At 34.4% G+C, this 18000-nt stretch overlaps 1 protein-coding gene across 1 annotated transcript; it reads left to right on the top strand.

Annotated features, from left to right (window-relative positions):
- The first annotated feature begins 1003 nt into the window (after nucleotides 1-1003).
- On the top strand, nucleotides 1004-17605 carry LOC130713241 (uncharacterized). The gene is made up of 13 exons (XM_057563027.1): nucleotides 1004-1204; nucleotides 5282-5635; nucleotides 10480-10630; nucleotides 11079-11194; nucleotides 11750-11838; nucleotides 12432-12477; nucleotides 12789-13053; nucleotides 13563-13872; nucleotides 13959-14011; nucleotides 14383-14651; nucleotides 14746-15360; nucleotides 15650-15958; nucleotides 16106-17605. Exons 1-13 carry the CDS (start codon nucleotides 1004-1006, stop codon nucleotides 16151-16153), a joined length of 2826 nt encoding a protein of 941 aa, XP_057419010.1. The 3' UTR covers nucleotides 16154-17605.
- Nucleotides 17606-18000: the final 395 nt, after the last annotated feature.

Below are 18000 nucleotides of genomic sequence, written 5' to 3'. Positions count from 1 at the left end.
AAGGTGGTGATATATGTCATATATGATCAGATTTGATATAAAGACATGAAAAGAAGAAGAAAATGAGATCATTATAGGGTATATGAAGAGTTTAAAATATGAATTATATAAATACATAGACGCATAAGAAAATTTATACTTTCTTCCAGGATGAAAATGAAGAATCATAAGGAAGAAGTATTGCCACTACTACCAGACTGGTCGAAGATGCCAACAGAGATATTGGAGCAGGTTTGCAAGCTTCTAACGATTCCAAATCAGGCTCGATTCATTACCGTTTGCAAGAGCTGGCTTTTTTCTAACACATCCAAGAAATCCAACCATTGGATCCCAGACGCGCCATGGCTTGTTAGTAACGACTGCATTAACACGCAATTTCAGGTAATGAATCTTGATTTTGAAACATCGAAACTACACATACACCACATACATCACATTTTTTCTTTGTACCTCTTCTCACTATATCATATCATATATCAAAAATCAAAATAATATATTTCAACATGCGTCTCATTTCTTTGTTTTCCCAATGAAATAAAGTCATATTAATTTAGTATCCATGTATGTTTATAATTTTCTAATCCATGCTCATTATGTATATTATATTTATTAATTGACATACTATATTTAATTGGTTGACGAGTGAGACAATGTATGATTTATATCTATCACTTACCTCTCTTCTCTTACTTTCGCTATCATTTAATGTTTGTAAAATGGGTGTCTAATAAATATTTTTATTTAGGTCATAAGCACCACAGACGAGCAAGCATACAATATTTACAAACCCTTCAGCGCTTTGGAAAACACCTCAATTGTAGGATCCTCAAAAGGATGGTTGATCCTCAGATCCAATCAAAATCTCTTCACCCTCAACCTTTTCTCGAAGCTTCGCCTTAACCTCCCTCCTATTAGAAAGATGCCATGTTTGCTCTATTCCAATGGTGATGATTGCTTTGGCATTCACACACCCTTAGCTTTCACAATTTCCATGTGTCCCAACATGAACCCAACCTTAGTCGCAGTGGTCACTTACAAGGGCGACCTAGGATGGTGCAAGGTGGGAGACACTACATGGAAAGGCTATCACACAAGTGATAAGTTCTACTCCAACGTGGTTTTTCATGATAACAAGCTTTATGCTGTAGAAAGAGGTGGTTTAAAGGTGAACATGTTCAAGTATGATCAGGGAGTTCTTGTTCAGGTTTGTCAAGAATTTTGCATATTTCATTCAAATATAGTATTAAGTAATAATATATGTGTGTTGAAAATAAGTATGAGGCTGAAATTATTGTATTTAAGACTAGTATCTTTAGCAATACATTTCAACAAGATGAATGAAATGAAGAGAGAAAATGCGTTAAGAGTTTAGAGGACAAGTTGAAGACACATTTTGGAATGAGGTGTGAAGAGACCAATTTATAAGATTTTTTTACGCATATCTTTTCATTACATTAAAATATTTCTGGATTGAGAGATAATGAATATCACCCAATGAATAACTCATTTGATAGGATAATCATTTTGAAGGAATAACACTATAGGGGAAAATTGTTCATTGCAAGATTCTGCTTACTCAGCAATGGTGGATAAGAATTATCCCAATAATCCATGATTTATTAATATTTTTTTCATTTGGTTATTTTATTTATTTATTTAACTATTATGTAAAAAATAGTTTAATGGTATAATTAATTGTATGTGTAAAACTTATCCACAAGTTATTTACATGTATAAGATTATTAAACTTAAAAACTATTATAGGAAATAAATCAAAATAGATAATGATACATCTACGGTTAAAAAGATTATTAAATTAGTCTATAAACGAATTATATTTATACTATAATTTAAAAATGAATAAACCATATTTTTAAGATAATCAATATTTGAAATAAATTAGTCATGTGACATTTTAATTATCTTTCAATCACGACACATCATGATTAGATTTAAAGATAATGATTTATTCCTAATATTTTCATATAAAATAAAATTTCTCTTATGATAAATCCCAATTATGCATATTTTTCTTTTCTCAAGAAATTTTATTTATTGAAATCATAAAAAGTCATGAGAAAAATCCTCACACAAGAAAAGGGAATACTGAAAAACCCACTATAATGCAACACATATAAGTTATGACAATAAAACACTTAACCCACTCACATAAGATAGCTAGGGTTGCTATGGAACAACTCAGTAAAAGTCATAGATTCAAGAAAATGATACAACATCCAACAAGCCTCTAGGTTCAAGACAAGTTAAAATTTGAAAAAAGACAATGCATATATTCCCCATTAAAGCTTCATGTAAAATGTGGTTTAAATATTTTATTCAATTTATTAAATAAAACAACTAATAGTTTGATCATGCATATAATGATAATCAATTTGTATAATAAAGAAAACTATCTTGTGAATATTATATTTTATAAATATTATATACAATACAACTAATTAGCGCATTCGAATCTTGGGAATAAAAAAAACTAGGGAGAGCTATCCCCATAATGATGTGGAATTCAAGCTCGGACATGATTGCCTTGTGTTGATGATATTTGTCAAATTAATTTGATAATTATGATTTCACTCTAAAAAATGTTTATAATGTGTGTGTGTGTGTGTGTGAGAGAGAGAGAGAGAAATTTAAAATTTGATGTATAATATAAACAAAAAAAACCCGCTTCAATAAATTTCAGCATTCGCTTGAAAAACGTAAGTCAATAAAAATTATAAATAAATTTAAAGTGGCACTTATGAATAGTCATGACATGATTGCAAATTATCATCCTATATGCTTTAATATGATTTATTTCATAATTGAGGAAAATCTTCGAACAAAATATTCAATATTAATTTTAATTACGTACATGAAAGAGTTTTTGCACTTTACTTGACTCTTAAGCACAACATTGTTTGAAATATTCAACATAAACTATTTTACTATTTTTTCCGCTTGAGAGTGCTCTCTCCTTTTTGCTATATATATATATATCTTTAACTTTCTAAAAAAATTTATCTTTTAATCACGACCCTTCATGATTAGATTTAAAGATCATGATTTATTTCTAATATATTTATATAAAATAATATTTCTCATGTGATACATCCCCAATAATTTATATTTATATTTTCTAAAGCAAACATTTCATTGAAATTATAAAAAGCAATGAGAAAAATCTTCATTCAAGATAAGGGAATATCAGACAACCCACTATAATGTAACACATGTAACAATAAATCACTTAGCCCACTCACATAAGATAGCTAGGGCTGCTATGAAACAACTCAGTAAAAGTCATAGATACAACAAAATGATACAACATCCAACAAGCCTCTAGGTTCAAGACAAGTTCAAACATTTTTATTCAATTTATGAAATATAACGACTAATAGTTTGATCATACATATAATGATAATTAATTTTTATAATAAAGAAAACTATCGTATGAATATTATATATTATAAATTTTATATACAATACAATTAATTAGCGGGTTCGAATCTTGGGAATAAAACAAAACTAGGAGAGCTATCCCCATAACAATGTGAATTTCAAGCTCGGACATGATTTCCTTGTGTTGATGATATTTGTCAAATTAATTTAATAATTATTGTTTTACTCTAAAAAATGTTTACAAATTAAAATTATAATATATAGTTATTTAAAGAGATAGAAATATCATGATATATACATTATATTTAATTAAAAATATAAGTATTTGGATATTTTTATGGTGGACATTTGATATCTATTCTTATCTTCGTATCCATCTCCTCTACCTTGCGGATAACTCATTGGTATACGCGGTTCACATAGTTTTATAATGTGCTAAAACTAGAGAGAAAGAGAAATAAATTTTAAAAATTGATGTAAATTAAAAAAAAAAAAACGCTTCAATATTTCAGTGTTCAATTGAAAAACACAAATCAATAAAAATTGTAAATAAATTTAAAATGACACTTCTGAATAGGCATGACATGATTGCAAATTCATATTATACTAGAAATTAAACAACGCACGGGTTTGTATTAAGTTATGTGTCTATTATTTGTAACAATAATATATGTAATATAAAAACATTTATTCAATAGTAGATAATTAAGAATATGATAAATGTAATGAAATGTACACTAATTTTTTAGTATATTAAAGCACATGTTTTATGTTGTGCTTTAATAGAAATTATTTTCAGTTCATTTGGTGATAATATGTTTCAATAGTAATGCACTCTCAATAATAAGCAAAAGTATGAAAATATATAATTAGAGTTGGATAATTTAGTCTGTGTTTGTGTAAAATCTTTTATAAAAGAAAAAAGACTTTTATAAAGTGGTATTTATCTCTTTCTTTCATGTTTTGGCCTGGAAAGTAGTACTTTCAGTTGAGAATTTATGAAAAGTGTGCTAATGAAAGTTTAATGTTGAAATATTTTTGTCTCTTTCTTCCCAAAATTATTTGTTAATAAATATTATTTTCTTATTGAATTTATTTTTATTATTTTTGAAATACAAAACTCAAGCAAATTTTAAGTTTATGGATGTTGTTATTTATTGTAAGTAGTTGAATAGTTTTTTACAATATATATATTTTCAATTTTAAGTTTATTATTGTTTAACATATTTATTACAAAGTTTTTTGTTTGTTTTGATGCTTTTAATACAATGCAACACTTGAGTTTTGCTTTTGTATTTAATGAAAAAACTCAAGTGTGTTTTACATACATATATATATATATATATATAGAAGATTAGGTATTATTAATAAATTTATTTGATTAGAATTTAAATCTTTGATAAATAAGTTTATAGTCGGTATCTTATAGATTATCAAATTTTATTTCTTTTAACATTAAATAATTAAATAATACCTTCTATTACCCCTTTTTTCTTAAGTATATTTTATTATTGTATAATTAATTTAACTATTACACTATTTTTAATAATGTATTTCAAATTTTAAAAAATGTATGATCTTTAAATAGAAATTTCTTAGAATTCAAATTAAATCAAATAATCAATTAAGAATCATTGAGAAACATTTTTTTATGGAAAAGTTGATTCTTTCTAAAATTTCATATAAATAAGTCATTATATTTAAATGTTCTCTGAAGTAAAAAATGATACCTTGGTGGCCAGGGACATCACTACCATATCCCGAGGCAGATTAGTCACGTGGGGCCCCTTTCCCCCGTGGAGACTGGTGGCCAAAAGACAAAAAAAAATGTACTCACCCTCCTAATTTTTTCTTACTGGTATTGTTGGTTTCTTCTTTGCAGGTTGGTAGTGTGGAATCCACCAACCCGATTGAACATATCCCTGATTTCTCAAGACCCATTAGGTCCTATTGCTTGATTGTTTACTTGGTGGAGTGCGGAGGGAAGGTTTATGTTGTGAAGAGATTTTCCGATGACACCAAATTTCATACACCAACTATAAACTTTATTATTTTTGCGGTTGAAGAAATTTGCTCCATGCCTCGGTTGGTGAAGGTGGAGAATTTGAATGATCATGTTTTGTTTGTGGCTAACCTTAACATTGAATGTATTGATGTGAAGTATTGTTCAAAGTTTCAGCGCGACAGCATATACTTCACTTGCAACTCTGAAAGCTCGTTCACTACTGAAGTGGGAGTATTTTCAATTTCAGATAGAACTATATATAAGATCCCTCTCACTAATCCTCCGATGCATTCTCCATCTCCAATTTGGATGATGCCCAGGTTTTCATTTGAATGTGATTGTGAAGTGTGCGCCTTTGCACCATGGTTTAGGCCTAAGATGTTGAGGAAAAGACATGCTACATAAAATCATTGTTGCGTGAGTGGTGTTTGGATCTTCTGGAAGAGTGAACTTCACAAAGTAATAATAACTTTTTACTTGCATGTTCTAATTTATTAGCAAATAATCTTACAATATTTTGTTCACATATACATTAGCATAGTTCATTACATGATTGGGTGAATCTGTGATGAGAGCGAACATATAGTTCTTTAAGTTGCGAATAAAAATTACTATAAGGATAGTCTTAAATACATTGTAAGTAGTGATGTCAAATGAATTCAATAACTCAGCATCCATCCAATCTATCCACAATGAACTGCATTCAACTATAAAATGAAAATTCCTGTAAAAAAACTATAAAATTAAAATTAAATAGATAGATCATTGACCCATTTGATGGATAAATATTCGTCCATAATTTTTTGAAATTTATTTGACTATTTAACATAAACCAATGGACTAAAGGATGGTTTTTTTTGAACTAAGGATGGTTGATTATAAACAAATGGGTTAAATAAATTAATTAGGTAATAAAAGTTTAAAATAATATTCAGGTAATTTTCTACAAATTGTATTTTTAAAAAAATCTCCCTCTTCTCTTTCTCTCTCTTTCCCCTCTCTTATCTCTCTCCCACATTAGATACAAGTTATCTAGTACAGTGATTGCACGAAATATATTGTTAGTAAGTATATTTAAGACATATTCTACCATTAATGAAATTGAAGTGTATATTATATTTTTTACTATACGCAATGTAAAAAATTATTCTTTTATCCTAAAAATAATGTTTTTTTTTCTTTTTACTAATCTCCTTTCCAATGTAATGGACTTGAAAAATATGCACACTCCTCTCATTACTTAAATTTATGCTATTTTCTTTCAAATATTTCTATAGATTTTTTTCTAAAAGTATGCAGGAAAGTCATTTTTTATAGATATTCCTATGTCCATTGGATATCCTTCAAGAGTACATTATTCTACAGGAGAATGTCAGAAATAATTCAATGTTCCTTGTGATTCTTCCTACAGATTTTTAATTCACATGAAAAACACAAAATCTACAGGAGAATGTTAGAAAATTTTGCAAAAAACACTCGCAGGAAAAATTTGCAGAATGTCAGAAATAAGCATATTTTTAGTAGTGTTTGCATCCAACTCTTTACCTCACTTTCTTTTTTGGAGAACTTAGTTCTAGTTTTAATCTTGAGTAAAGCATTTTTTCAATACTTTATTGATGACCCGGGTTTATATGATGTTTTTAGGGTTTTTACTTGTAGGTTTTGAGTCTTTTTCTTGTGTCTCATGTAGTGTTTCATGCATTCTCATGCATTTTTATCTTTTCTTGAGTCTTTGTTTTGTTTTGGTAATTTTGTAGTTTTATAGGGAGCTTTCTTGCATTTTAAGTTAAGTTTAGGACTTGCATGATTTCCTTTTGTTTTATGAAGGACCTCTTGTGCTAATGAGCTCTTGGAGCTTCTAGAATCTTCCTTGACTTGTTGGTTAGGTTTGGAGAGCAGAAACTGAAGGAGAAAGAATGCCAAGAAGCATGGAATTGATGGAGAACTTAAAGAGGATTGAAAAGAGGAGTTTCAGAAGCCAAAAAGTCCTTTTCAAGCGAGCTGGAGCGCCTAGGCGTTGGCAGGCGCTGGGTAGGCGCCAATTAGCTCCAGAGAGCATGTTTTCAAGATGGAATTGGCGCTCAGGCGCTCTGAATTGGCGCCTAAGCGCCCAGAACAGCCCAGCCTCGCTTATTTTGCCTATAAATAGGATTTTAGTCATTTTCCTTTGCAATCTTGGATACTACTTTCATTTTTACATAAACTCAGAGGTAGAGGAGCATCTAAGAGAGTGTGGGAGGGCTTCTAAGCTTGTAATTCAGGTTTTTAGCCAAGCATGGTTCTTGCCATGCTTGGCTAATCTCTCTTCTTTTGCTTTGGATTTCTTTGTAAGACTTTTTATATTTGAGTTATAATCTTAAGTTCTTTCCCACATGTTCTTCTTCTTCCCTTGAATCCCATTTTCTGAATTTCAATCTAAGCTTGTATGCATGCTTGCTTTATACTATTCTATAATCAGAACGGAAGTTTGTTATAGATTAGGGAACTGATTTGGGATTACCCCTTCTATACTTGCTACTAGGAATAGAGGAAGGGTTGGGGTTTGATGGCCTGAAATTGCATGATCTAAAACCTCATATAAATGACTAAGTACACAAGGAATTGGGCTTAGCTTTTAGTATGAGAGAATTGCTTATGTGAGGAATCAATAAGTGAGTAACTAGGCTATATCACCAAGGAGAGATCCATGAGAACATGTGCATAGAATGATGTGCTTAGATTGACTAGTTGAACAAGAACCCAAAGCATGTTATTTTCTGAATTGTCTTTTTATTTTCCTTTTTCCTTATTACTACTTCAACATATCTCTTATTCAATAAAACCAACCTTCAATCTCAAAGCTTAAACTAAATTTAGTCACTCACAATCCCTGTGGTTCGATATTTAAAACCGGGTGGATTCCGTACACTTGCGGATTTACCAACATTTATGCTAGGAAGGCATCGAGGGAAGGAACTCAACACCAGATATGGGGGCAACCACCATCTGCTGTTTATGAATTCTTATAGTTAGACGCGTCTGTGTAGTTCTGTTTGCTGTTTATTTTTCCTCTATAACAAAAAAAAACAAACAAACAAACAAAAATACACGCCTAGCACATCGCTATAAAGCAATCAAAAGAGTTATCAAGGATGGTAAGTGGGCCTTGAAGACTAGCTCTCATTCTAGCAAAACAACCTACATGCTCATTAGCATCTCTCGGGATATAACAAAGACGAACATCCCAATCACGTGAAAAATGAGAACGAATATTCAACAACTTAATCAGATACACATGGTGTCTAAGTATGTCATCCTGGAGGGTTTTTGGTTCTGATTCCGCCATGAAAAGTTGGGATGATTCCTCCCACCAAGATTGTAAGTGTTGGAGTAAGAATTATTGTAGTTACCTCAAGCCTTCACCTCCTCATCGAAGTTGGGATGATTCCACAATGGCTTGATTTGTCCTCCTTTATTGTGCTCGCCTTCGCCAGTAAGTCCTATCGATCTCTGGATCAAAAAGAAATGATTTAGGATCAACTGAACCTCACATACAAGAACACACAGTCGAAAGCACATATTCCAACAACAAAACTCAGCAAGAACGTAAAAATGATCTAAAGAGCAAAAACAACCGAAAATTGGCAAATCAACACAATCTCCGACAACGACACCAAAAACTTGATACGCTATCCGCAAGTATACGGTATGCTCGAAGTAATGCAAAATATTGTCGAACCACATGGATTGTGGGAAATACCAATCACTATAAGAAAGAGTGGTTTATAGCACAAGAAATTAAAAAAGGAATATATATTTGGTTTGGAGATGAACTAGTTTCAGAAGCAAAGAAGAGATTATGTCTAAAGACTAGCACTTGGGTTTAGTTTCACCAAAACAAGTTATGTTTCAAGTAAAAGAGAGTATATGGAGATCATGAAATTCATTCTATAGTTTATCTAGCCATATTATCCACAACAAATTATAATTTTAATTGTAATTTTTCTTTAATGTTTTGAATTAATTTGAATAACTATATATACATCCCCAAGCATTGTGAGGATCCCGACAAAGGGCACCCATTACCCATTCTCATAAAAAGTGAAAAAACCCTCATCGAATCCACCCATGGCCGCTGCAGCACCGCCACCCGCACCAACTCCCGCGGCCACATCATTGCCGGAAACTACCACACACCGTCACCTTGTGTTCACCCGCATCTGCCTCGCCGCCCCTTCCGACGTCCCCTACATCCACAAGATGACATGCTGGTAGGCCGCAAGAGGATAAAATCGGGAGATCATCCACATTGGGCTAACATGAGTAAATCACAAGTGGATTAGACACCACATCTTTCACCCAAAACCTTAAGGCAATGGGTGTATGAGTCCTCTCACTTATAAAGTGCTTATCACTCCTCTAATCATCCAATGTGGGATTTCTTACTCACACTTTAATTCCCAACAATCTCCCCCTCAAGTGTGAGTCCATCTCAAGCGGAAGCTTCAATCTACTTGAACCGTCGTTGGATCTCCATCAACGGGACAGGCCGCCTAGCTACCATTGCCAGGAAGACTTTCGACACAAGGAGCCGTCACCATGGTCGGACTTACCAGGCTCTGATACCACTGATAGGCCGCAAGAGGATAAAACTAGGGGATCATCCACATTGGTATGAGCAAATCACAAGTGGATTAGACACCACATCTTTCACCTAAAACCTTAAGACAATGGGTGTATGAGTCATCTCAGTTATAAAGTGATTAACACTCCTCTAATCATCCAATGTGGGACTTCTTAGTGGTTTCTATTGGAAGTTTTAATTCTTCATGCATGCACCTGATTTTTCATCAAAATATGTACATGCATGTGTCACTGTCTATGATGTCATTTTCTTTCTCTTTGGCTTGCTTGTTTCAATCATGTTCGTACATATTATGGATTTAGGATGAATTAAACCCCTTTTATATATTTGAACTGATGATTGTGCCAAGTGAATCAGTGCATTGTCTGTGGAGTACCATATATTTTCATTAGTATTTAAATACAGTAATGTATTCCAGTTTGGTTTTGATTTGTTCTTATGTATAATATAACTCTTTTTGGATGATTCCTGGAATTTGGCAGAGCTTGAAGAGATACTACAAGAAGCAAAGCAGCGTTGGCTTCGATCAGCTGAGATATGCAAGATACTTTGCAATTATCAGAGGTTTGAATTAACATCTGCTCCACCTGTTAGGCCTCCAGGTATTGCTTTTTTTAACCTGAAGTTTATCCCTTAATTGACTATGGCTTTTGGGCTACACTCAAGGAAAGAGAATACCCTTTACTGGATTTGGGGCATAAAACATTGTCTTGGGAATTTCCACACTTTGGAGGCTTGGTGGATAAGGATTACAAATTGGTAAACAAGCTCACACACCCCACAGCCCTTTGATTCCTTTATCTGATTTAGTGAGGAATGATATAAAACATTGAACAAGTCACACTTCATAATCTGGAATTTGCGTGATCTGTTTTTAATTCATCTTAGATGGAGAAACTGGAAAAAGTCATGATAGAACTCAAGTAGTTCACCAAAACTCCAAGTGAAAGGCCTAATCTTTATAGCTATACACGCCTTTAAATAAAATACACATGCTTGATAGGAAGGTGGAGTGTTAATTTGACATAATCTGTTGTTATTTGTTTCCAGCTGGATCAGTATTCTTATTTGATCGAAAAGCACTTCGTTACTTTCGCAAGGATGGTCATCGGTGGAGGAAGAAAAAAGATGGGAAGACCATAAGAGAAGCTCATGAAAAGTTAAAGGTGTGCTTCTGTCCATTATATTAGTTGTAAGTTTCACTTTTTTAAAATCATTATTTTAATTGAACCTGTTACATGGATCAAATTGTTGTGCCTGTTAGTTTTCCACAAAAAGACGATGGTAATATGTTAAAAGTGTGACTAGTTGTGTAAGCATGTAGCTTTAGGGTGGTCCTGAGATTCATAGCTATTTAACTATTTTAAAAATGTTGGTCATTAAAATTTGACAATTCAGTAGTCTTGATATCTAAGAAAGATGAACCTCTTAAAGTGTTCAGTTATTCTTAAACCTTATTTGAACCTATGATTGTATGACTTTCATATGGTCAAGGTCTCGTGGTATTGTACTAAAGAAATGAGTTTTTTTCTTCCAATTTCTTAGCCAACAGGCACTTGATTCTTCCATTCCTTGACATTTAATATTTCATTCAAGTTCCATTTCATGTAACTCAATGCAATTGTATTTACTTTCTAGGTTTCTGGTTTTAATATGTATGTACAGTGCCATTTTCCCCTAGTTTTATAATTATTCTCATTGCCCTCTATTGTTGAGTGTAGGCTGGTAGTGTGGATGTCTTGCATTGTTACTATGCCCACGGTGAGGATAATGAAAACTTTCAACGAAGAAGTTATTGGATGCTTGATGAGTGAGTTTTTGTCTTCCTGTTGATTTAAGGATCTGTAGTTCCTATCTTTGATATTTTTAGAGAATATTCAGGATGGTGCTTACTTTTTATAATAAAAATAACAACCACTACAACCAAACCTTTTCACAATAGATGGGGTGGCTACATGAATCAAAAGGAACCATGATGTCTGATCATGTATAAAGTTTAAAGATAAACCATTAACCTCTTAAATTCTCTTAATATCATGGATCATTTTCTACATAGTTTTTAAGATAAGAAAATAGAATACTAATTTATGACCATTATTATGATTTAACTAACTAACAAAAATGTCATTTTATAAGTTGATGAAAACTTAACAGTTTTATTAATAAATTGATGAGAACCTTGGGAAACTAATACATTGCTTGCCTAAGTGGGGCTAGCCTGCATCCAAACCATTTTGATCCGCATGCTAAATGGACTACACCATGCAGGCCCTCATTTTAATGGGCTCATCATTTGAAGGATATGATTTTCATAGCCTCACAGTCTGTTCCACGACTCCAGGCCTGTGTTATAGTGTTAGATTGATAATTTGTCTTTCATTGTGATCATTGTTTTGATTGCAGGCAGCTAGAGCACATTGTCCTGGTGCATTATCGAAAAGTTAAAGAGGTCTGCAATTGTTCTTCTCTTTAACATTTTTTCTTATATACCATTTAAAATTATTTCGATATGATGCTGTTAATTGAACCGGAGTCCATGTTAATCTGATTAGTATTAAGCATGACTATACTGATTTTATTTCTGCTATCTTTCTTCCTAGTGTGTTTAATTTATAATAAACTGCTTTTATGGGTTGTGACCATTGTGAACACTGACTATGGATTGACCTGTCAATGGATCTTCTGATCTTATTGTTATCTATCAAATGTGCTTGTTTAAGAGGTTTGTTGCTATATTATTCCATGTTTCACACTTAACAGGGCTGCAAGTCTGGCATCACAAAATTGCCTGTAGTTCCAGTAACCTTGGTTGGTAGCTCTCGAAGTGGTTCAGCGCCTTTCTCTAACAAAATCAGCTCACCAACATGTGTTGTTCAAACATCTTTGACACCAACTGCAAATAAAGATGATCTGAATGGACAAGCTTCGGAGTATGAGGAAGACAACTCACTGAATGGTCCTCATGCTCAACCTATCAGCAATCCCATGCCACACAGTGCACCACAGCTTGCAGATGAAGCCACTGGTAAGTTGCCTGAATTATAGGCATAAAATTCATTCAAGTTGTGAGGAGTGATGAAATAGAATAGGAATATGTTTGCTGTCAATTCTCTTAAGTGTTAATTTCACGGCAAGTAGCTCCCGAGTGCCAGGACTGCTCTCATGACAAAGTAGCAATAATGCAGGTTTTCAAATTTATGGTTTTATCTTACTGACCTTTCATAATGCTCTTTTACAGAATAGCATGCATCATTATATTTGTGGAATTATTTCATTTTACTATTTCAAAACTATTGCCTGTCCCTAAACTTTGTGAAGTAAATTGAACCTATTGACATGTTGATCCATTTCAATTCATCTTGGGACACGATCATTTTTTTGTTTTGTCATTAGTCAAATGAAGATTTTAGTGACAAAGAGAATGGGCATTGCCTTGTTCCTCCCTCACTCTTATGCCTTTAACTTATTTGTTTATTTGGCCCATGGCTGTTTATAATGGCAGTGGATTTTTGAATATGTGATTTTTTTATTTAGGGTTACTGAGGAATCCCATTATGTCATCATGGACATCTTCTCTCCCTAACTTTTCTCATGGGAATGGCTTGTCTCCCTTGGGATTAATTCAGAATTCTGGCCTAAATACTGTTTGTATCCATGACAAACAACTTCATGTTGAAGGATCGATTGATGGCCCGGAAGTGGACTTCACTGTTCTTAAACTAGGCAATTCAAGGTTAGATGCAGTTTGCAAAATGCAAGATCACATGATTTCCAAAGATAGGCTCATCACCGACGTGTATATCCAGCCTGTTACAGGAGCTTCAAAAACTGTTAATCAGGTGTAGTAATTGCAATTTTCAACAAAATTTAAACCTTGACGCCCTGTCTTGACTTTCTTTTCAGTTTTACCCTTCCTCATTATCTTTATAGCCTCGAGTACAGGGAGAGCTATTCACCTGAGTATGAAGCAGAAAGCCTTAACAGTAGGAAAAAATCACTTGTTTAGTCAACACATCTCATGTTACACATGCATTTGGGTTAGGAGTCTAGTTAGCTATATAAGGTAGTATACACTATGTAATTGGTATGTTGTTAATGATAATGATACTCCTTTTCCCTTGTTTCCCTCTCTATTCTCTCTGTTCTTCCCTCTCCCTAATTCTATCCATAACATCTCAAGTGCATATAAACAAAATAATTATTATTGTATGATCTTGAGGTCTATATTGTGCATGATTTTCATGCTTGATAAGATGACTAACTTATATCGTGTGATCTTCTGGATTTTTCTTATGCAATCATGTTAGTTTGTTCTTTATATAGTGTACTGGTCATGATGCTTCCCCCATGTGAGTCCTTTTTACGTTGGATTCATTAGGCCCTTGCCTTTCCCAGGAACAACTATTTAGTATCCATGACTTTTCTCCAGATTGGGCATATGCTGGTGTTAGAACAAAGGTGTATGACTTAGGCTTGTTTCATTCCTGTATCATTACATTTCTATTTACTCTTCAGAGAAATGAAATTATATTGTATATGCAACACGTGAGTCTTGCTTTTCGATACTTCAAATTTCTTTTCCATCTATACTGTAAATGCATATGCCTTATGTCATGCCGTTGGGGATGATTCTCAGTGTAATTGTTCTCTGCACTTGAGTTTTATGTCTCCAAATTTTAAGTGTTGTGTATCTAATGGGCTAAATATATAAATTTTAAATGTGCATCCGTGCTCTGTTCTATGTTCCCTCCCTTTCAGAGAAGAAACTGTGATTGTGCTAGTCAAATTAGGTGCGGCCCCAGGTGCCGTTCAGGATCCAACATCAGCATTTCCTCGAGGACATACAGCAGCTGATTTAGCTTCAAGTAGAGGACATAAAGGCATTGCCGGGTATTTGGCTGAGGCAGATCTGAAAAGTCAATTATCTATATTAAGTACTGTCAATGAAAATGAAATGTACAACATCGTCACAACCACAGAAGCTGACAATGCTTTTGAGACTGCAGAAGGTGACTCGCCTAATATGACAATGGATGAGCAGCATTGTATGAAAGAGTCACTCGTTGCTTTACGAAAATCAGCTCATGCAGCTGCTTCAATCCAAGCAGCCTTTAGAGCAAGATCATTCTGTCAGAGACAATTAGCCAAAAGTAGCAGTGATAATTCTGAAGCAGTACTTGACCTGGTTGCTGATTCTTTGAACAAGGTTCAGAATATGGGTCACTTTGAGGATTATTTACATTTTGCAGCTTTAAGGATTCAAAAGAGATATCATGGGTGGAAAGGAAGAAAAGATTTCTTGAAAATACGCAACCGCATCATAAAAATTCAGGTATTTGTGCACCACATATGGTGTATTCTGCTATCATCATGGCCATGCATTCATGCTAGCCTTCTACATTCTTTTCATGATTATTATCACAATGTGCTTCTGTCCTTTCTTTCTTTTGGATTGTTATACGGTGAAGGGAAATTTTCTGTCAGGGGTAACATATAATGCTCATTCAATATACTTTTAGCTACTGTCTGTGTGTTATTCGTTCTAGTTTCTTAGTTTTCACGTGACATATGCTATTTGCCGAATGGGGGTTATATCACATCCTCTTTTAACTTGTTCATAGGCTCATATTAGAGGACACCAAGTCCGCAAGCAGTACAAAAAAGTTGTTTGGTCTGTTAGCATTGTGGAAAAGGCAATACTGCGCTGGAGACGGAAAGGAGCTGGTCTACGAGGATTCCGGATTGGGCAGCCATTTGGCATCGTGGGAAAAGATGCTGAGAAAAGTGATGAGTATGATTTTCTTAGCATTGGGCGGAGACAGAAATCAGATGATGTAAAGAAAGCTCTGGATAGAGTGAAGTCCATGGTCCGAAGCCCGGAGGCACGCGATCAATATATGAGGCTTATCATGAAATATCAGAATTCTAAGGTAGTTACTACTTAAATTTCTTTTGCGGGGCCATATTTTTTCCCCTTCGATATACAGGTGCGAAAGTTTTGCTGGCTTTTGCTCAGCGAAAGCAAATCTGATGGTCTTGTACTGTTTTGTTACTTCTTTTGGCATACCATTGAACAGGTTGATGATGGTGGAAGCAGCCCATCACAACATGTTGATAGAGTCTAAGAAGAGAACAGGAACTTGAGTGGTGGCACTTTTTTTAGGCTTAATCCAGTTTTTGGTCCCTAACCTTTGGCATAAATATGGCTTTAGTCCCTCGCCGGAGCAAAGGTGGGGATTGGTCCCCAATTTTTTGCAAAATAGTTGGCTTTGATCCTTCCGGCCGGTTGGGTCAACGCCGGAGCTCCGGCAGCCCATGTGGCATGGCCACGTCAATTAATGAGCTGATGTGGATTTTTTTCTTTTTCTTTTAAAATATTAAAAAAATATAATTAAATAAAAATTAAACACAATTTTTTTAATGATGATCTTCCTCATAAAGGTTATGAACTACTAAACTCTTAAGTTCTTTAACAATTATGCAACAACAACTTCATCTCTACCTCTGTTCATCTTTATCAACATCAACATCTTCTTTACAACCCAGAATACAACAGAGAGGGAATTACAAGAAGAAAACAGAGACAGAAGTAACAGATAATAGGCTAGAAAAAATGATTAGAACGAAGCCACAAAATTTGAGCATCCAATTGCCCCAAATTACCAACACATATACATCAGGTCCACCAACACTAAATCAACCCCACGAAACAACTCCCACCCAACCAAATACTTGACAACCTTAATATGCTGATAATTCATTGCCACAAATAATCAACCGCAACACCTCAGCTTCATCAACAACGTGAACACCTTCAAGGCCTAGGATCCAAATTAGCAATTTTGTACAACAAACGCCATGAACCACACCTGTAAGAGCCATACGAAATAACCTGCACTTGCTTCCAGTGATTGCAAGTGTACCAGCGGCTGGGAAACCCACTCAAATAAAGAGTACCTGAATTCTCCACATCAACATCTTCTTCTTCACCCCCACCTCCCACGCTCTCTCTCACCCTCACCCCCAACCCCAACCCCAATCTCTTCTCCCTTTCAGAAATTAAAATCCTTCAACCCAAAATCTCAAAACCCAGAAAACAGCCTTAACCTAGAAAACCTGAAGTTGCTGCACCTTCCACATCCCAACCCAGAAAACCACTATTTTCTCTGCCATAGACCAACCCAGATCCAGATCCAGAAACACTTCCCTCACCCAGCTCTCTTCCTTGTCCTCTCACTTTGAACCTAAATCTGATATCAACCCAAAAGCTTAACCTTAGAGCCATATTTGCCTCCAAGCTTTAGAGCTTCCATCTATCTGCCTCTGAATCGTGATCACACACGGTGAAGGCCCAGCTGCTCACCAACCACGTGACCAACACCCCTGTGAAACGAAGACCGACCCAGAAATCGCACCCCAACCCAAAAATCCTCACCCAAAACAAAACCGAGAAGGAAATAGGGAGAGAAAATGATAGGAAGATTGATACATCACGCATGAAGAAGAAAGGATCTAGGGATTTGAAGGTGGTGGTGTGGTTGGGGAGTTCTAGGGTTTAGTTTGGTGAGGGAGAGATTAATTAGTGAGGTTAATTATGTGTTTTTTTAATATTTTAAATGAAAAAGAAAAAAATCCACGTCAGCTCATTAATTGACGTGGCATGGCCACATGGGTCGCCGGAGCTCCGGCGTTGACCCAAACGGCCGGAGGGACCAAAGCCAATCATTTAGCCAAAAACTGGGGACCAACCCCCACCTTTGCTCCGGCGAGGGACTAAAGCCATATTTATGCCAAAGGTTGGGGACCAAAAACTGGATTAAGCCCTTTTTTTAATACTCAAGTCTAACATGATTCTATCTTCTATTCAAGTTCTCTCAATTTTAAAGGTAGAAGAAAAAAAAAATCTGGAAGGGGCAAATGTATATTCCCTACCCCCTACTTTATCTGTGAATAGAAGCCAGTTTTAGTTGGA

The sequence above is a fragment of the Lotus japonicus genome, chromosome 4 (assembly GCF_012489685.1).
Source record: "Lotus japonicus ecotype B-129 chromosome 4, LjGifu_v1.2".
Lineage (NCBI taxonomy): Eukaryota > Viridiplantae > Streptophyta > Magnoliopsida > Fabales > Fabaceae > Lotus > Lotus japonicus.
The sequence above is the reverse complement of the archived record's forward strand: the minus strand, read 5'-3'. Positions and strand labels throughout refer to the sequence as shown.